This window comes from Peromyscus californicus, unplaced genomic scaffold, assembly GCF_007827085.1.
Source record: "Peromyscus californicus insignis strain IS unplaced genomic scaffold, ASM782708v3 Scaffold_4__1_contigs__length_199733344, whole genome shotgun sequence".
Classification (NCBI taxonomy): Eukaryota; Metazoa; Chordata; class Mammalia; order Rodentia; family Cricetidae; genus Peromyscus; species Peromyscus californicus.
Window position 1 is genome coordinate 23,070,117 of NW_026294562.1, and position 21,700 is coordinate 23,091,816.

The window sequence follows — 21,700 nt, forward strand, 5'->3', positions numbered from 1 at the left end:
TAGCAGAATTGTCAGTTTGAGGTCACCCAATGCTACATAGTAAGACTTTGTTTAAAAAAAAGTATATTTCTTAGAATATACAAACTATCCATAAGTCATAAATTCCCACCCAGTCACTGGTTACTAACCTGAGAATAGAAAGGTTGAGGAGTTTTCTTCCATCTCAAAATTAATCTATTGCTTCTCAAGAATAGTTGCACATTATAAATATGTTTGTTTATTTTTATTAGCACTATTTGGACACCAGTCAGTACCATTAAACCAGAAATTCAGATGGGTACCCTGTAAAGAAGGACAAGGGTAAAGATATTCTTATTTTTCTCTATCAAAAGCACAAAGTGTACTTGAGAAAGAGATTAAAGGTTATCTGATTGATCAGTCAATGACGTTTCAATGAGGAACAAACATGTTGATTCAGTAGGTAGTGTTATAAAAGCTCCATGCTGGCTGATCACAGCTGTGTCAGTGAGAAGGGTGTCCATGGAGCCAGTCCTGATCCTGGTGCTCAGTCTTTCCTGTCTGCTTCTCCTCTCACTCTGGAGACAGAGCTCTGAGAGAAGCAAGCTCCCTCCTGGCCCCACTCCTCTCCCAATTATTGGCAATTTCCTCCAGATAGATGCAAAGAACATCAGCCAATCCTTGACTAATGTAAGTATTCTTTGTGCTCCTCCAATACCTTGAGAAAGAAGATAAATTGAAAGCTACTTTAAATGAAAAGCTAGTAGAAGAGGAAATGTTGCTGTAAATAATCCTACAGTCAAAACTCTTGCAGTGTATTGTGTACCTCATGACTTTTACAGTTGTATCTTGTCAGGAATTCAGTAATGAACAAGGATTCAGGTGAAAAGATATTCATTTAATTGTATTTTATAAAAAGAAAAAAATGCCACAAAATTGCAAAATTTGTGAATATTTCTGATCTTAAAAAAAAAAAAAAAACAACACCCCCAAAGCAGCCTTTTCCATTATTTTTGGTTGAAGGTCAATAGTGAGTAATATTTTATTCAATTACTCAGGTAGAACTTTGGACATGTATTTTCACTGAGGTTTTCCATTTGATGCTGGACTCTAAAGAACAAACTGATGCCTAATTGAACTAAATACCAATAGACATGGAATAAAACAAGACATGTAAGAAAGAACCCAAAATGTCAGCGTATCTGGTCATATTTATATCCAGTCTTAATTTTTGCAAAACCTAAGTCTGGGGCTAAGAACGCTGCCAGAGAAGGGCCTGTTTTTCCAGGAAATATCGCATGCCTGTGGTGCAGCTTTCGTAGTGTCCACTCTCTGTGTTTGTAGTAGCAGTTGCCAAGTCTGGACTGCTCAACAGAATCATTTGTGATGACTTACAAGTTTACATTTCAAAACTAGCTTTTTTGCTGTATTTCTGCATCATTTCATCTATTTCATTGGTCTACTTGTGAGTCTATTTTTTGTGATTATCAGACTGTGTATATCACTATAGCTATATAATATAATTTGAGGTCCAATATTGATACACCTCCAACAGTGTTTTTACTCCTTAGGAGTGCCTTGACTATTCTTGGTTCTTTGTGGCCCCTTATGCAGTCTTCTGTTGTTTTTCTAAACCTGTAAATATGGCATCACTGTAAATAAAGAAGTATGTGTTTAGTAGTATGAGTGTTTTGTTACTTGGTTTCTGTTTCTTCTCTGGTTTTCTGGCTGGAGTGGCCTGTGTTTGACAAGAGAGTCTCCACACCTATAGGCTGGATCTGTAGGTCAGAGGAGAGTGGCCTCTGTTCAAACAGGGCATTTCTGTCGGAGTTGGGGCACTGGCACATGGTAGGTAGGTTGGGAGGAGTGATTGTGGGTAGGATGTGTAGGCACTGAGAGAGTGGGGCAGTCAGTAGGCAGGTGGGTGGCCTACATGGAGTTCTGGTGTGAAAATTCGTTGTAATCCTTATATAACAAATACCTGAGCTCTGAGCCATGACAAGGTTCACTGTAGGTGATCAAGAACTATAATAACCATAATGTGATAAAAATGGGCTTCAGAACCATTTGAAGCTGAGTTGCCGGAATAAAAATATATTAAAATACCAATAAGACACTGATAATATCAGTGTGAATGAGGTTGACTCCATAGAGATTAAAGCAACTTTTTTGATTATATTTACATTTTTTCTTTCCCATTTCCAGCTTTCAAAAGTCTATGGCCCTGTGTTCACCTTGTACTTGGGCAGGAAGCCCACTGTGGTGTTGCATGGGTATGAAGCAGTGAAGGAAGCTCTGATTGATCATGGGGAGGAGTTTGCTGGAAGAGGAAGATTTCCAATGGCTGAAAAAATTACTAAAGGCCTTGGTAAGTAGTTGTACACATTCATGTGAGTGCTGCACAGTGTTCACAGTGGAAGTGAAGATGAAAGGAGGAGTGGACTTCTTCCTTAGGTACACTTTGGACCTCTCTGTGGTTTCCACCCATCAGATCTCTCATCTTTTCCTAGAGTCTCTTTCTAGTGTTTTACCATTTCTTTTAGGCATTATTTTTAGCAATGGAAGCAGATGGAAAGAGATAAGGCGCTTCTCACTCATGACTCTGCGGAATTTGGGCATGGGTAAAAGGACCATTGAGGACCGTGTTCAAGAGGAAGCACAGTGTCTTGTGGAGGAACTGAGGAAAGCTAAGGGTAAGTGAAGGTTTATACATTTACAACTTTGTCTAGGTATGTGTGTATGTCATGTTGATCACTCTATCCTAAAGTTTTCTTTGTTTTTAAATCAGAAACAAAGAACATAAGTTACATGTTAATTTTCTGCTGAGCTGCAGAACTATGCATTTCCATTAGTACAAGTGTAATTTCTCTTTGTGGATCATTTCACTTCTGAATAAGTGCTATTGATAATGGTGACAGAGCCCAATTAGGATATTTGTTTTCATTTTCTTGGATTACAGAGGTTTAAGGAAATTAACTGGGCAGTACAGGTATTCTTCTAGGCCAATGTTTACAGTATAGGGTAACAATGATGTGATTTATGGCTTTCATTTTTTAGCCGAGTGTAATAGAATATTAATCAATTATTGTGTCTGCAATAGCATGTTATCAAAATTGTATTGTTATTTGTTTAAAATTTTTTACTCAGTTGTGAAACTTATACAATGTATTTTGATTGTGATCAGCCATCAACTCCTCCGAGATACACTTCCACTTTTATCTACCATGCTTTTTGTTGTCCCTTTATTTAATATCCACCAAAACTAACCTGTGCTTGACATATGTGATTGTTTAAGAAAAATTTTGTTAGTACTTTCAGAATTTAGTACTTGTTTTAAAATGTTTAAATTGAAATAGAATTACATAATTCCCCGCTCTTTCTCCTTCTATCCCTTCCCAAATGCCCTCTCTTGTCCCTCCTCATGCCTTTTACACTATCAAGTTGATAGTCTCTTTTTCTTTATTATTGTGCATATGTATACACATGCACACATACATGTAAAACCTCTTGAGTACTCTTTGTTGTTAGATATCAAATATATGATTACAGGCCTGACCACTCTGCACTTGGACCACCAACAAAAGAGTTTAAGCTTTGGAGAGGATAATTATCCTTATCCTAGGAGTCATTAGTTGTGTGGAGTTCCCTGTCTTGTGATAGGACTCTGAAAATTTTCCCTTTCCACATTAGCACATCTATTGATTTTGCCATTTTTCCAGTCTTCTTTTTGCAATCACATCTAGGTGAGACTGTTTTATAGTAGACTTCTTGATATTCTGGTTCTTACAATCTTTCTGCCTCCTCTTCTGTTATGTTTCCTGAATCATAGATGCAGGAGTTGTGATGAATTTGTGTCTGTTGAGGCTGGGATCCCCACAATCTGTTCGTGTCTGCATTATATCCAGTTGTGACTTTCTAGGATGGACTCTATTTGCTGTAAAAAGAGATCTTTTTAATAAGAGATGGTAGCTACACTTACCTATGCTAACAAGGATATGACTTAGAATGTAGTAAAAAAAATTATGCTGGTCAAGCAGACCATATAGTGGATTCTTTTATAAGGCCCATCACTTCACTAGCCCCACAAAGTTGTCTTATTTTTTATTATATTCATCCTCTCTCCTCCAATTCTTCCCACATGTAACCACTTTTTTCTTCATGACCATTTTTTTCTTTCCACAAAGGCCAATTTGTGCTGTTCAAATATTCTTGTATGTGACTTTCTACCAAAGTATCAGGGTGGATTTATCAGGGTCTGTACTCTTAGAGAAAATTGACCCTTCCTCTTCCAAAAGCTAATATTTGCCAATAACATCTCCATTAGGAGTAGAACATCATGCCCAACTTCCATCTTCATGCTAGGATTTTTTTTCTGGCTTTGGCTTGCACAGGTCTTGTTCATAGTGTCATATTTTCTGTGAGTTCATATGTGCATCTGCCCTGCTGTGCCCAGAAGACATCATTTCCTTGTAGTCATCCACCACCTCTGGCTCTTACCCTCTTTCTGCCCCCTCTTCTTGAGTGATCCTTGAGTCTTTCCAGGAAAGGGTGCAGTACATAATTTATATTTAAGGATGAACACTTTGCAATCTCTTATTCTTTGCACCTTTGCCCTTTGTAGCCTCTGTGTTCATCATCATCTACTGTAAACAGAAGCTTCTTTGATGGTGGTTGAGAAATACCTTGTATGTGTGGTTTTCATCTGGATTTTGTTTGACTTACTAGGGGATACACTCTTAAAGAAAACTGGTTCACCTTGTCTCAAGAGCTAAGTACAGCCAGTAGCTTCTTGACTCTTGGTGTGATTTGTACCCACTTCCCCTCTCCATACTGTGATTTGATCTCACTTAAACTTACATGGGTCTTGTGAATGTTGAAACAACTCCTTTAAATTGACATGTGCAGCTGCCTTGATGTGTTCATGAGACACTGTTTCCTTTTCATCACCCACCACCCCTGCCTTTTTCTGTCCCTTCTTCCATAATGATTGCTAAGCCTTTAGGAAGAAGCAGTGAGTTACAGATGTCCCATTTATGGCTGAGCATACCATAGTCTTGTTTTGCTCTGTGCCTTGAGTGGCTGTGGGTCTCTGTGTTAATCACTATCTACTGCAAATAGGAGTTTGACTGATATGGGTTGAGAGATGCATGAATCAATAGATATCACTGTAATTTATTTGGAATTGATTAATACTATGCAATTCAGCAGAGTGATAGTAGATTCTCCCCCAAGGTTGATGATATATCTAGGCAAAGGGCCTTGACCTGATAATGGTGCCAAGTACGGGATTTATCTCATGGAACAGGCTTAATCCAAAAAATGATGTTGTTTGTAACTTCCACAGTGTTTATGCTCACGGTTGTACAAGTTAATATGTCTTGGCAGGCAAGTTGTTATTGTAACTTGGAGAGTTTATAGCTGAGTGATATTGATCATTACTTTTCTCTTCTGGTAGCCCACATAACACCTTCCAGCACTATGCAAGCTCTCCTATATCAAAAATTTTAGAAATCTAAAATTAATAACTTAATTATGCAACAAAAAAATCTTCACAAAAGTGAACAAATAATACCATAAGAAGTTAGATAGGAAGAAGGCTGAGTGTGGCAGTGCATGCTTTCAATCCTAGCACTCAGGAGTCAGGGACAGGTAGATAACTGTGAATCCAAGGCCAGCCTGGTCTACATAATAAATTCCTGGAAATCAGGACTGTGCTTTTCTCACATCAAAAAAATAAAGAGAAAGTAACAGGAGGAAATAATAAAAATCGAGGATGAAATAAATTAATGATGTAAAAACAAACAAACAAAAATGCAGAGAATCAATGAAGAGTTGATTCTATGAAAAGATTAACCAGATTTTTAAAAATTTCAAATTTAACCAAAAGAGAGAGATGGACCAAATCACTAAAACTGCAGATAAAGTGGGAGATAATACAACACACATGGTTTCTCTGTGTAGTTCTGACTGTCCTGGAACTTACTCTATAGACCAGTTTGGCCTCAGACTCACAGAGTTCCATCTGTCTCTGCCTCCCAAGTGCTGGGATTAAAGGTGTGTGCCACCACTTCCCATGTCAGGTAGTGCCATGAGATCTGACATGCTCCCCTAGCCACCTCTCATAAAACACACACACACACACACACACACACACACACACACACACACACACACACACACACTCACACGCACTTGAACACATGCATACAAATAACAAAATCTAGAAAAAGAAATTTTCTTATGTGTTTTTGACCTGTAATATACATATATGTGATACACAATTTTTTTTTCATTTTTCTTTATTAAGAAATTTTCTACTCACTCCACATACTATCCACAGATCCCACCTTCTCCCTCCTCCCTCCTCCCACCCCCAGCCCTCTTTCCTAAGCCACCCCGCATCCCCACATCCCCCAAATCGAGGTCTCCCATGGGGAGTCAGCAGAGCCCAGCACACTGAACCTAGGCAGGTCCAAGCCTGTTCCCAGTGCATCAAGGCTGTGCAAGGTGTCACACCACAGGCACCATGTTCCAGAAGGCTGCCCATAGACCAGGGACAGATCTCGATCTCCCTGCCTGGGTGCCCCCCAAACAGTTTGAGCCAAACAACCATCTTAAGTGTCCAGAGGGCCTAGTCCAGTCCCATGGGGGCTCCACAGCCACCAGTTCACAGTTCATGGGCTTCCACTAGTGTGGCTGGTCATCTCTGCACATCCTCCCATCATGATCTCGACATCCCTCACCTGCAGTATCACTCCTCTCTCTCATCAGTTGGATTCCCAGAGTTCAACCTGGTGCCTGGCTCTGTATCTGCCTCCCCCAGTCACTGGACAAAGGCTCTATGATGACAGCTAGGTTATTTGCTATGCTGGTCACCAGAGTAGACTGGTCCAGGCACCCTCTGGACCACTGCCAGCAGACCAAGGTGGGGTCAACCTTGTGGATTCCTGAGAGCCTCCCCAGCACCCTGCCTCTTCCTATTCCCATGATGTCCTCATTTATCTTGGGTGATACACAAATTTTAAGCATTATATCAGCATAGTAATTTGATAACAGCAATTGGAAAATGTTTACAAATCTAAAAACCACACTTTTGTGCTAATATGCTGTGTAGAGTTTGATTGAATGTAGTCATCGTTTACTTCTTTTAAAAAATAAGGAAAGCTTGACATCTTCCTTTCCAATTTGTATCCATTAATCTCCTTATGTTGTCTTATTGCTCTGGCTAGAACTTCAAGTACTATATTGAATAAATATGGGGAGAGTGGACAGCCTTGCCTTGTTCCTGATTTTAGTGGAATCGCTTTGAGTTTCTCTCCATTTAATTTGATGTTGGCTGTTGGCTTGCTGTAATTGCCTTTATTATGTTTAGATATGTTCCCTGTATTCCTGATCTCTCCAAGGCCTTTATTATGAAGGGGTGTTGGGTTTTGTCAAATGCCTTTTCTGCATCTAGTGAGATGTTCATGTGGTTTTTTTCTTTGAGTTTGTTTATATGGTGTATTACATTTACAGACTTTTTGTATGTTGAGCCATTCTTGCATCCCTGGGATGAAGCTTACTTGATCATGGTGAATAATTGTTTTGCTAGGTTCTTGGAGTCTGTTTGCCAGTATTTTATTGAGTATTTTTGCATCAATGTTCATGAGGGAGATCAGTCTGTAGTTCTCTTTCTTTGTTGCATCTTTGTTTAGTTTAGGAATCAGGGTAATTGTAGCCTCACAGAAGGAGTTTGGTAATGTTCCTTCTGTTTCTATTGTGTGGAATAATTTAAAGAGTATTGGTATTAACTCTTCTTTGAAGATCTGGTAGAATTCTGTGCTGAAACCATCTGGTCCTGGGCTTTTTTTTTTGTTGGGAGACTTTTAATGACTGATTCTATTTCCTTAGGGGTTATTGGACTATTTAAATAGCTTATCTGGTCTTGATTTAACTTAGGTATGTGGTACCTATCCAGAAAATTATCCATTTCTTTTAGATTTTCCAGTTTTGTGGAGTAGAGGTTTTTAAAATATGATCTGATGATTCTCTGGATTTTCTCAATGTCTGTTGTTATGTCCCCCTTTTCATTTCTGATTTTGTTAATTTGAATGCTCTCTGTGGGAAAAGGTCTTCACCAACCCCACATCTGACAGAGGGCTGATATCCAGAATATATAAAAAACTCAAGAAATTAGACATCAAAATGCCCAGCAGTCCAATTAAGAAATGGGCTATAGAGCTAAACAGAGAATTCTCAACAGAGGAAGCTCAAATGGCTGAAAGACATTTAAGGAATTGCTCAACATCCCTAGTCATCAGGGAAATACAAATAAAAAACCTCTGATATACCACCTTACACCTGTCAGAATGGCTAAGATCAAAAACACTGAAGACACCTTATGCTGGAGAGGATGTGGAGCAAGGGGAACTCTCCTCCACTGCTGGTGGGAATGCAAGCTTGTACAGCCACTTAGAAAATCAATATGGCACTTTCATAGAAAATTGGTAATCAATCTCCCCCAAGACCCAGCTATATCACTCTTGGGCATATACCCAAAGAATGCTCAATCAAACCACAAGGGCACTTGCTGTGGGATGGTCTGTATGTCAAATGTGTTGCTGATTGGTCAATAAATAAATCACTGATCGGTCAGTGGCCAGGCAGGGAGTATAGGCGGGACAAGGAGGAGAAAAAACTGGGAAGTGGAAGGCTGAGTCAGAGAGACACTGCCAGCCGCCATGATGAGAAACAACATGCAAAGATGCCGGCAAGCCACGAGCCATGTGGCAAGGTATAGATTTATAGAAATGGATTAATTTAAGCTGCAAGAACAGTTAGCAAGAAGCCTACCACGGCCATACAGTTTGTAAGCAATATAAGTCTCTGTGTTTACTTGGTCGGGTCTGACGGCTGTGTGACTGGTGGGTGAAAGAGATTTGTCCTGACTGTGGGTCAGGCAGGAAAACTCTAGCTACAGGCACTTGCTCAGCTATGTTCATATCAGCATTGTTTGTAATAGCCAGAACCTGGAAACAACCTAGATACCTTCAACTGAAGAATGGATAAATAAAATATGGTACATATACACAATGGAATACTACTCAGCAGAAAGAAACAATGATATCATGAGGTTTGCAGGCAAATGGATGGATCTAGAAAAAATCATCCTGAGTGAGGTAACTCAGACTCAGAAAGACAAACATGGCATGTACTCACTCATAGGAGGATACTAGATGTAAAACAAAGATGACTAGACTGCTACTCACAACTCTAGGGAGGCTAACTAGAAAACAGGATGCTAAGAAAGACACAGGGATCACCCAATGACAGAGAAATGAATGAGATCTACATGAACAACCTGGACATGAGTGGGGGTAATGAAGGGCAAGGTTTGAGGGAAAGTGAGCTTAGGCGAGCAGGAGATCCCAGCTGGATCAAGAACAGAGAGAGAGAACAAGGAATAAGAGACTATGATAAATGAAGACCACATGAGAATAGGAAGAAGCAAATTGCTAGAGAGGTCCCCAGAAATCCACAAAGATACCTCCACAACAGACTACTGGCAGTGGTTAAGAGAAAGCCCGAACTGACCTACTCTGGTGATAGGATGGCCAAACACCCTAACTGTCGTGCTAGAAATCTCATCCAATGACTGAGGAAACCAGATGCAAAGATCCATGGGCAGGCCACAGATGGAGCTCCAGGAGTCCAATTGGCAAGAAAGAGTAGGGATTGTATGAGCTAGAATTGTTGAAACCAAGATTGGAAAAAGCACAGGGACAAATAGCGAAACTAATGGAAACACATGAACTATGAACCAATAGCTGAGGAGCCCCCAACTGGATCAGGCACTCTGGATAAGTAAGACAGTTGATTAGCTTGAACTGTTTGGGAGGCACCCAGGCAGTGGGACTGGGACCTGTCCTTAGTGCTGGCTGTTTGGAACCAGGGGCTTATGCAGGGATACTTTGCTCAGCCTGGGAGGAGGGGACTGGACTTGCTGCAGCTGAATCTACCAGGTTGAGCTGAATCCCCAGGGAAGTCTTTGCCCTGGAAGATGGGAATGGGGGGTGAGCTGAGGGGAAGGGGGGGAGGACAGGGGAATCCGTGGCTGATATGTAAAATTAAATTAAATTATAAAAATAAAATAATAATCATTATTGCTGCTAATACTGCATATTGTGTGGACTTCATAAAGACATTTCATAGCAGTGCAACATGTGCTTTGAACATGCTCAGCCACCATCACCTTTCTGGATTCCCCATTCCCATTTTTCCTATTGCATCCTCCCCCTACCCTTCTTTATTATACTTAAAAAGATCATTTATTTTTATTTTATATGTATAATTGTGGCCAGTGGCAGTTGGATGAGGACTTATACCAGGTACCTCAACTGGCTTTTTGGTGCCCATTGCCTATGATGGGATACCTTGACAGCCTTGAGGCACAGGCAAGGAGCTTGGTCCTGCCCCAACTTGGTATGCCAGCCTATGATGACTCCCCAAGGGAGGCCTTGCCCTTTATGATGAGTAAATAGGGGGTGGGGTGAGGAGGGGGTGGGGGATGGGGCAAGGGAAGGTGAGGGAAGGGGAACTGTGATTGGTATGTAAAAATAAAAAAATTTAAATAAAAAGATTTTATTTTAAATGTTGGCCTTCACATTCATGTGTGCACCACTTATGTGCCAGGTGTCACAGAAGTCAGAAAATTGTGTCAGACTCCCCTGGAACTGGGGGTTGCAGACTGTTATGAGCTACCAGGAGGGTGCTCAGAACTGAACTGTGTTCCCCTAAAACAACAGCAAGTACTCTGAGCACAGAGCTATCTGTCTAGCACTGACCTTGCTATACTTTTTGTCTACTTTTCAAATACTGCATTTACTTCCTATGGAGCAAAATGCATTGTTTTAAATGATGAAATGAGCAAAGGGAAGTCTCTATTATCACCTTCATGCTGTTTCCTCCTCTTGGAACTTAGCCGTAAAAAAAAAAAAGTTTTCATTTTATTTAGTAATGCAAACAAATCCACATGGGAGTGTCTGCTCTTGAGATTACACATTATTATCATGTGAGGAGGAGGAATTCTCCACATTTTTTCTTCTCATACCAGAACTTACCTGCTGTGTTGCCATTTCCTCCTTCCTTGGGTCAATACTTGCTTCCTTGGTTACTCATTGTGGCTGCAGATCTTCCAGGTGTACACTCCTCTATTTAAATCCAATGACAATTAGGAATTCCAGTGAGAAACAATTCTGTTCTGAATACTAGAAATTTAAGGTTTATAAAATATTTTGTATTCTTTCAAGTACCTGATAGATAAAAGTGTAAACATTGGTGAAACAGATATGATCTGTTCTTATTTAAGTAGTGAGGTTGAGGCCACCTCAAGATTAACATAAAAGTGATATGTGCATTCTATATATAACAAATGCTTAGCTGTTAGTAAAACTGTAGAAAAGACATGGTTAAAAACTTCTAAAGACTCTTTACCTGTTAACAAAAACAAAATGTCTTCTTTGTATATTTTAATATTATTTTTCTAATTGTTTCTAATTATCCAGGCTCACCCTGTGATCCCACATTCATCCTGAGCTGTGCTCCATGCAATGTCATCTGCTCCATTATTTTCCAGAATCGTTTTGATTATAAAGATCAGGATTTTCTTAACTTGATGAAAAAAATGGATGAGAATGTCAGGATTTTGAGCTCCCCCTGGTTGCAGGTGAAGTCAAGATCTTTTCCTTTTTAGAACATACATATAATCTTTCATTCTCATAGTTCAAATTCAATATAGACCAAGAAGTGAGGTGCCCAGATACTACGGTTCTGAATAATATATTATAGAAATTATATTTGGAAGTCAGGCCTAAACCTTTTGCTATACAAATAGCAAAACTGAAAGGCAGATGCCAGCTTGGCTCAAGATCCCTATCTATCTGATGTCCACAGAGCTGTTTATATAAAATATTATTGCACTCACATCTAGAAGTGTGTCCTGATGTTGGTCTAATTTTGTAGGTCTGCAATAATTTCCCTTCACTAATTGACTATTGTCCAGGAAGTCATCACACGGTATTTAAAAATGTTGATTATGTCAGAAGTTTTGTTTTGGAAAAAACAAAAGAACATCAGGAATCATTGAATGTTGCAAACCCTCGGGACTTTATTGATTATTACCTGATTAAACAAGAGCAGGTAAAATGTTATATTAATTTATTTTATTGTGTCAGTGCTGTGGGATGTTCTGTATGTCAAATGTGTTGCTGATTAGTCAATAATTAAAACACTGATTGGTCATTGGCTAGGCAGGAAGTGTAGGCGGGACAAGGAGGAGAATAAAGCTGGGAAGTGGAAGGCTGAGTCAGAGAGACACTGCCAGCCGCCACGATGACAAACAGCATGTGAAGATGCCGGTAAGCCACGAGCCATGTGGCAAGGTACAGACTTATAGAAATGGATTAATTTAAGCTGTAAGAACAGTTAGCAAGAAGCCTGCCACGGCCATACAGTTTGTAACCAATATAAGTCTCTGTGTTTACTTGGTCGGGTTTGAGCGGCTGTGGGACTGGCAGGTGAGAGATTTGTCCTGACTGTGGGCCAGGCAGGAAAACTCAACCTACATGTCAGTATTTTGTGGTTAACTGAACACTGAAATGTTTGTTAGAGATGATTTAAGTCAGTAGCAATTTAGTATGTATTGTGTGTTGGGATGCACCATTTGAATACTGATAAAAATAAAGGGAATTTGTTAACTAGAGCACATTCCCTCTGTTCTTTAAAAAGTGTAGCAGAAGAGAATATAATACAAAAGGCAGGTAAGATAGGAAAAAATACTAATCAAGTAGAAAATAATCAACTATCATGGCAGTGTGAAAATTGGCACCATGAATTCACATAGTATGGCTAGATTTCCTGTGTATCTAGTGGATTAAAAATGATCTGGCCATAGTGTTTATTTTGAAATGAAAGATCCAGGAGTTAATTTCAGAAGCACTGAGTGGTGTATGGATAGAGAGGTATGTGGTGGGAAAGAGTAGGTGTATGGAAGAGTAAGGCTTTGAGTATAAGTTCAAGTTAATTTTCCCCGAAATGGCTTAAAGATTGTTATCTATTGGGTATCCTTTCAGCATGATCTGCATTGGCATTGTGTAGTTTATTCAAAAGACAATTTTCCATTGCATTTCCTTGGGACTCAGTAAAAACAAGCTGACTCTAGATGTTTGGGTTTGGTTATGGGCATGGATTCTACTCCACTGATCCTAGATTGTCCTTTGCTAGCAGTCTACTACCCTGAGTTCTTCATTACTGGGACTGAGTAACAGTACTTAATATCCTGGCATCTGAGTCCCCTGATGTTGCTGCTTTCTTTTGATAGATTATTTTGTCTAGTTGGGCCTTTTAAATTTGTAAGATCCAGTTCATAAAGACCACTGAATGCAAAGTGATATCTCAGGGTTGTAACCATGTTTAACTTATAATATACATACACATATATATATAGTGTGATTACAAAACACTGCAACTACCACCTCCTTCTAGTTTGAAAGCATTCCATTACAATGAAGAAAAAAACACACCCACCTTTCCACACCATCTGTAGCAGTTCTTAGTGTGATTTCTCCATGTATAGATTTGCCTATGATGAATGGATCATCTAAACTGACTCAGTATGTGTGGCTTTCAATTTCTGCCTTGCACTTGCATAAAATCTTGGACATTTATCTAAGTTTATCTTGTTCAATACTTTCTTCTTTCTTTGCAACAAACTTCATTTTCACCCATTAATAGCAAAATGCACTTATTGCTCATAGAAGGATATATGTTTTATTTCTATCAGCTGTAGGTGTTCTCTGGTAGAATTTTTGAGGTCACTTATGTATACTATCATATCATCTGCAAGTAGTGAAATTTGACTTCTTCCTTTCCAATTTGTATGCCCTTGATCTCCTTTTGTTGTCTTATTGTTCTAGATAGAACTTCAAATTCTATGTTGAATAAGTATGGGGAGAGTGGACAGCCTTGCCTTGTTCCTGATTTTAGTGGAATCACTTTGAGGTTCTCTCCTTTTAATTTGAAGTTGGCTGTTGGCTTGATGTAAATTGCCTTTATTATGTTTAGGTATGTTCCCTGTATTCCTGATCTCTCCAAGGCTTTTATCATGAAGGGGTGTTGGATTTTGTCAAAGGCCTTTTCAGCATCTAATGAAATGATCATGTGGTTTTTTTCTTTCAGTTTGTTTATATGGTGTATTACATTGACAGACTTTCATATGTTGAAACATTCTTGCATCCCTGGGATGAAGCCTACTTGATCATAGTGAATAATGTTTTTGATATGTTCTTGGAGTCTGTGTGCCAATATTTTATTCAGTATTTTTGCATCAATGATCATGAGGGAGATTGGTCTGTAATTCTCTTTCTTTGTTGCATCTTTGTTTGGCTTGGGAATCAGAGTAATTGTACCCTCATAAAAAGAGTTTGGAATCATTCCTTCTGTTTCAATTGTGTGGAACAATTTGAAGAGTATTGGTATTAACTCTTCTTTGAAAATCTGGTAGAATTCTGCGTTGAAACCATCTGACTATTTCTATTTCCTTAGGGTTATTGGTCTATTTAAATAGTTTATCTGGTCTTGATTTAACTTTGTATGTGGTACCTGTCCAGAAAATTGTCCATTTCTTTTAGATTTTCCAATTTTGTGGAGTACAAGTGTTTGAAATATGACCTGATAATTCTCTGGATTTCCTCATTGTCAGTTGTTATTTCTGATTTTGTTAATTTGGATTCTCTCTCTCTCTCTCTCTCTCTCTCTCTCTCTCTCTCTCTCTCTCTATCTATCTATCTATCTATCTATCTGCTTTTTGGTTAATTTGGATAAGGGCTTGTCTATCTTGTTGATTTTCTCAACGAACCAACTCTTTGTTTCATTGATTCTTTGTATTGTTCTCTTTGTTTCTATTTTATTGATTTCAGCTCTCAATTATTTCCTGGCATCTATTCCACCTGGACTTAGCTTCTTCTCCTTCTAGAGTTTTCAGGTATGCTGTTAAGTCACTAGTGTGAGATGTCTCCAACTTCTTTATGTGGGTTAGTGCTATGAATTTTCTTCTTATCACTGCTTTCCTGGTGTCCCATAAGTTTGGGTATGTAGTTCATTCATTTTCATTGAACTCCAGAAAGTCTTAATTTCTTTCTTTATTACCTCCTTGACCCATTGATGATACAGTTGAGCATTATTCAGTTTCCATGAGATTATAGGTTTTCTGTAATTTTTGTTGTTGCTGAAATCTAACACTAAACCATGGTGGTCTGATAGAATACATGAGGTTATTTCAATTTTTTTTGTATCTGTTGAGATTTGCTTTGTGACTAAGCATGTGGTCGATTTTAGAGAAAGCTCAGCGGGGTGCTGAGAAGAAGTTATATTCTTTTTTGTTAGGGTGGAATGTTCTGTAGATATCAATTAAGTCCATTTGAGTCATAACATCAACTAGGTCGCTTATTTCTCTGTTAAGTTTCAAGCTGGCAGATCTGTCCAATGGTGAGAGTGGATTGTTGAAATCTCCCACTATTAGTGTGTGGGGTTTGATGTGTGATATATACTTTAGTAATGTTTCTTTTACAAATGTGGGTGCCCTTATATTTGGAGCATAAATGTTCAGAATTGAAACTTCATCTTGGTGGATCTTTCCTGTGATGAGTATATAATGTCCTTCTCAGGCTCTCTTGATTGTCTTTAGTTTGAAAACTATTTTATTAGATATTAGGATAGCTACCCTAGCTTTCTTCTTAGACCATTTGATTGGAAAGACTTTTCCCAGGCTTTTACTCTGAGGTAGGATCTGTCTTTGAATTTGAGGTGTGTTCTTGTATGCAGCAGGAAGATGGGTCCTGCTTTCATACCCATTCTGTTAGCCTGTGACTTTTTATAGGTGAATTAAGTCCAATGATATTAAGGATTATTAATGACCAGTGACTGTTAATTCCTGTTATCTTTTGGTGGTAGTGTATGTGTGTTTCTCTTCTTTGGGATTTACTGTTGTGGGGTTATATTGCCTATGTTTTCATGGGTGTATCTGACTTCCTTAGGTTGGAATTTTCCTTCTAGTGCTTTCTGTTGGGTTGGATTTGTGGATAGGTATTGTTTAAATCTGGTTTTGTCTTGAAATGTCTTGTTCACTCCGTCTATGGTGATTGAAAGTTTTGCTGGGTATACTAGTCTAGGGTGGCATCCATGGTCTCTTAGCATCTGCATTATATCTGTCCAGAACCTTCTGGCTTTCAAAGTCTCCATTGAGAATTCAGGTGCTATTCTAATGGGTATGCCTTTAAGGCACTTGGCCTTTTTCTTTTGCTACTCTTAGTATTCTTTCTTTATTTTGCATCTTTAATGTTTTAATTATGTTTAATGTTTAATTTTTACTTTTATATAAATATTATATATAAATATATAAATAAATAGTTTAATAATGTTTAATTATGTGGCGAGGGGACTTTTGGGGGAGTCTAGTCAATTTGGTGTTCTATAAGTATCTTATATCTTCATGGGTATTTCCTTCTTTAAGTTCCATGATTTTGTTGAATATATTTTCTGTGCCTTTGAGTTGGTATTCTTCTCCTTCTTCTTTCCTTATTATTCTTACATTTGGCCTTTTCATGGTGTCCCAGATTTCCTGGACATTTTGTGTTATGACTTTTTTGGCTTTGGTGTTTTCTTTGACTGATCAAACTATTTCCTCTATTGTATCCTCTACACTAGAGATTCTGTCTTCCATCTCTTGTACTCTGCTTGGTTATGCTTGCATCTGTGTTTCCTGTTCATTTACTCAGATTTTATATTACCAGCATTTCTTCTGTTTATGTCTTCTTCATTGTTTCTATTTCAATTTTCAGATGTTGAACTGTTTCCTTCTCACGTTTAATTGCTTTTTCATGGTTTTCTTTGCTTTCTTTAAGGAATTTATTGCTTTCTTCCAATTTTTGTTTGTCTTTTCCTCAATTTCGTTATTGATTTCTTCCAATTTTTTGTTTGCCTTTTCCTCAATTTATTTAACAGAAATTTTCATTTTTTCTTTAAAAGCCTCTAGCATCCTCATGAAGCTATTTTTAAGGTCACTTTCTTCTGCTTCTTCTACATTGTAATGTTCAGGTCTTGCTGTTGGAAGAGGGCTAGGTTCTGGTGATGCCATATTGCTCTTTATGTTGTTGTATGTATTTTTTCACTGATGTATGCTCATCTCTTCTTCTAATTGGTGCAAGAGGTGCCTGTGTCAGAATGAGCTACTATTGGTGTACTCTGTGCTTGTTGTATCTGTGTCTCATGGGGCCCCTCTGGGTCCAACCTGAGCTCTTGGTCTAATTAGAGCTCGCAGATTCTGTATCTCAGGGAGCTACTCTGGGCCCAATCCAAGCAGGCTGATTCTGTGACTCAGGGAGTTGCTCTTGGTCTTATCAGGGCTCTTGGTCCAGTCACAGCAGGTGCATTCTGTGTCTCAGGAAGCCTCCCTTGGTCCATTAATAGCTGGCAGATTCTGTGTCTCATGAAGCCACTTGTGGTCCGATGAAAGGTAGTGGATTCCTTGTCTCAGGAAGTTACTCCTAGTCCAATGGGAGCTGGCAGATTCCTTATCTGAGGAAGTCACTGGGGTCGCAGGCAGATGGGTATTGGGGTAGGATGTGGGTCTTGTAGATGGTGGGTTTTGCTGGGGGAGCCAGGCCATGGGAGTTTTCCTTGTTGGCCAGCAACTTGGGTAGAGTTGTGTGGGGGTTCCCGGGAACTGGCTATGTCCAGTTCTCTCACATTCTTAATTATGTCCAAAACACAGTAGCATTTTTAATGGATGAAGTCTGGTTTATCTGGGTGTTTGGTACTCTGTTCTGAAATCGATGAGTCCAAATCATAAGGAATGAGGCTTATCCCTATTTTCCTCTTCCACCATCTTTTCATGTAGTTATTCTGCTGTTCCATCATCATGCTGAAGACTCTTCCTTTAGATGGAGCAGTCTTGGAACTCAGTTGTAAAAGTTTTGGCCATGGATGTTTAGATTAACTTCTTGGTGTCACAGCTCTATTGGTTGTGATGTTGATTTGTGTGTCAACACTTCACTAGTTTCATTGCTGCAACTCGCAATAAGATTTTTTTTTTTTTTTGTTTTTTCGAGACAGGGTTTCTCTGTGTAGCTTTGCGCCTTTCCTGGAACTCGCTTTGGAGACCAGGCTGGCCTCGAACTCAGAGATCCGCCTGGCTCTGCCTCCCGAGTGCTGGGATTAAAGGCGTGCGCCACCACCGCCCGGCCTGCAATAAGATTTTTTAAACATTGTTTTATGTTTGATGCATTTGTTTTATTTTATTTTTTGCAGTATATTATTAATTCTTTGAGAATTTCCTATGATGTAATTTGAACATAACCCTCAACTTTCATTAAACTCCTCTCCTGAGTCTCATATTTTCTACCAAACTTTGTGATTTCTTTATTTCCTTTTTTTCCTCATAGAGGCCAGTTTCTGTTGCTCACCTAGCCTCAGGCCTGACATGTGATCAACCTACCAGCGGTCACATCATTGAAGGAAATCTCCCCTTCTCAGGTGCTAATCAGCTAGATGTGGGATTTCATATTTTCTTTCCCTACTTTGTGCTAGGTTTTCATCTGGTGATGCCCACACAGTTTTTGTGCAGGTGTCACAGTCAGTGTGAGTTCTTGTGTTCATCTGTCCTTTCATTTCCAGAAAACACTGCTTCCTTGATGTTATTGATCACTGATGGGTCTTACAACATTTCTACTTCCTCTTCCACAAAGATACTTAAACCTTCTGGGGAGGGCGTGTTAAGATTTCTGAGTGAGCCTGTCACAATGCATTATTCTCTGCATTGAACAGTTGGGTGTCTCTGTATTAATTGTCATCCCCTGTAAGGAGAAGATTCTCTGATGAAAAGTAAGAGAGTTCTAATCTATGCATATAGTAGTACATCATTAGGAATCACTTTAACACTATGCCCATTAGTCCATTAGACTAATAGATTTGACCACCAATTATTAGCCCTTTAACAGTGGCAGATACGGGTCCTATCTAACAAAGTGGACCTTAAATCCCACCAGAAAATGGCTGTTTGCTCTCATGACATTGGTGTAACTATTGCACTAGGAGGCATGACTTACCAGGCCAGTCATTGTGGTAACTTGCAGGCTCATATCTGTGTGAGACTGAGAGTAACTTTCCTCTCCCAGTAGCACAAATTTCACATTCCAGAACCACAAATACTAGCCAATAGGGATGAGGTTTCTAGATGAGTAGCAGCTTGATTTCTTCAGGGTCTGTGACTCAAACGTATAGTGTCATCAAAATAGGAGTTTACCATCAAATTCTAGAGAGTAACCAAGAGCATTTGCAATAACCTGTGACACTTAAGGATCTATGTGACTCTATTGGCCAATAGCTCAAAAAGATGTCTGGTCCTAGGACATGTATATGATGTATATGGATAGGTATTTTTGAAGTTACTATAGTAGTAGTTTCCCATAAATTTTTCAGAGAACCTTTAGTGTAACTTCTCTCTCTCCTCATATTTCCTCTTTTACCTTACCAACTCATGCTCATCTTTTTCATCTGAGATTTATTAATATTGGTCTTTTCTCTTTTCTCTGGTTATTTTGACTAAAAGTTTGCCAATCTTGTTAACAAAGTTCTTACTGTTTGCTTTCTTTTTTTGGTTCCATTTATTATTTTTAGCCCTAACTTCTGCCTCTCTTTTTGTGTAATATTTTTGGGTGTTGCTTGTCCTTTTTTCTAGGCCTTTACATGCACTATTAAATTATTATGTGAAGTCTATATTTTTATGTAGCTCTTAGTGCTATAAATAATCTTCATAGGAGTTTTTTCGTTGTTTTCCATAGATTTTCACATGTTATATTTTTATTTCATTCAATTTTAGGAAAGTTTCATTTTCCTTCTTTATTTCTCTATTAATCTGTTTCCAATCACTAATATGCTGTTAAACTTTCATGAGTTTGTGTCCTTTCTGTCATTTTGATTGTTATTAGTGTCTATCTTTACCTTTTAATGGTCAGATAATATATAGGATATAATTTCAATTTTCTTATATTCAAGATTTGCTTTGTGTCCTATTATGTGGTCAATTGTGGAGAAAGTTCTATGGACTTCTGTGAAGAAATTACATTATTTAGTCCTTGGATGGAAGGTTCTGTGGTATCTTTTAGGTACATTTGATTGATGTTGTCATTTAGCTCCATATTTTTCTCTAGCTTTTGTCAGGATGACTTATGTATTGACAGAAGTGGGGAATTTAAGTCACCTGTTGTCACTAAGTTTTGGTCAGTCTGTGATTTTATATCTAATAATGTGTCTAATGAGAATGGGTGCCCATGTGCTTGGTGCATAAATGTTTAGAATTAATATCCCTTGGTGAATATTTATTTAATGAATATGGAATGTCCTTACCCATCTGTTTATAGTAATTTCATTTTTGAAGTTTGAGGACTCAGACCTTCCTCACAGTGCCATTTGAATTTGAAGATTTGTTTTCCCATTAGAATTTCTGTGCATATGAAAGTGACTCATTAGATTATTCTGAGGAATATTATTACCATTTTACCACTACTATGTCTTCTGATTCCTGGACACGGGGTGCTTTTCCATCTCTTTGGATACTTTTTTATTTCTTGTCACTAGAAGTGGTTTAAGTGTATGCATCCTTTATGTTTTTGAATGTGCATTCTTAGGTCTTTCACGCATTTGCAGCTATTGTATATTTGATTATTGCCCTGATTTCATTTCACATTATTACTTTCTGCTGTATAGAGTCATAACTGGACTTAATTATTTGTTGTCCTGAAATTGTACTACAATCATTTATTAGCTTTAATTGATTTTATCCAACTCTGAATTACATGTGATTTTCTACATATTTTACCACATTCCTTCATAAACATCATTGTATTTTATCCTTTCTAATTTGGAATTCCTTACTTCATTTATTAGTTTAATTTTTAAGATGAAGATTTCTAGTATTATATCAAATAGTTCAAAAGCACATGCTCTTAGATTTTATTTCCATACTAAATTTAGACTAAATTTTGATCTTTTGTAACATAGTGTAACATATATTTTTGATGTTCCTAGATGTTCTTTGTGGTACATTCCTTGTCTTCTAGCCATACTTTCTAAGTATTTATATCATGAATGTTTGTATCAACAATTGTCAACTGCTTTTCTGTGTCAACTACAATGACCATGTGCCCTTGTTTCTTTTGTTCTAATAATGAGATATGTTTTTCTAATCTTAAGTGGTCTTTTAATAAAAAACTCAAAACCAGATATCAGGGTGAAAGCTGAAAGATCAGAGAAGCAGAACAGTCACCAATCACTAGTTCTTACCTCTATGAAATCCTCAGTCTAAAGAGAGTGAATTCCTGTTTCCTCCTGCCTTATATATCTTTCTCTAAGCTGCCATATTACTTCCTGAGATTAAAAGCATGAGTGATTTACAAGCAAAGGCATGAGATCTCAAGTGCTAGTATTAAGGTGTGTGCCACCACTGCTTGACCTCTATGTCTAATCTAGTGGTTGGCTCTCTCCTCTGATCCTCAGGCAAGTTTTGTTAGGGTATACAATATATCACCACATTTACCCTTTTTTGTCTAAAATAATAAAGAAATATTTTACTAATATAAGAGAAACTATATATTATAAGTACAATAAGTATATACAATATATACAGTCAATATATCTTAATGTTTAGGCC

At 38.2% G+C, this 21,700-nt stretch overlaps 1 protein-coding gene across 3 annotated transcripts in view; it reads left to right on the forward strand.

Annotated features, from left to right (window-relative positions):
* Positions 1–480: 480 nt before the first annotated feature.
* Positions 481–21,700, forward strand: part of LOC128094846 (cytochrome P450 2C25-like) — a 38,850-nt gene continuing 17,630 nt past the window's right edge. Inside the window, exons 1-5 of one of the 3 annotated variants that reach the window (XM_052713437.1) lie at positions 481–648; positions 2,164–2,326; positions 2,502–2,651; positions 11,502–11,662; positions 11,959–12,135. In XM_052713437.1, coding sequence (XP_052569397.1) covers positions 481–648; positions 2,164–2,326; positions 2,502–2,651; positions 11,502–11,662; positions 11,959–12,135 — 819 coding nt within the window. The remainder of the gene's footprint in view (positions 649–2,163; positions 2,327–2,501; positions 2,652–11,501; positions 11,663–11,958; positions 12,136–21,700) is intronic. The other 2 variants (XM_052713439.1, XM_052713438.1) reach the window with 2 other exon arrangements.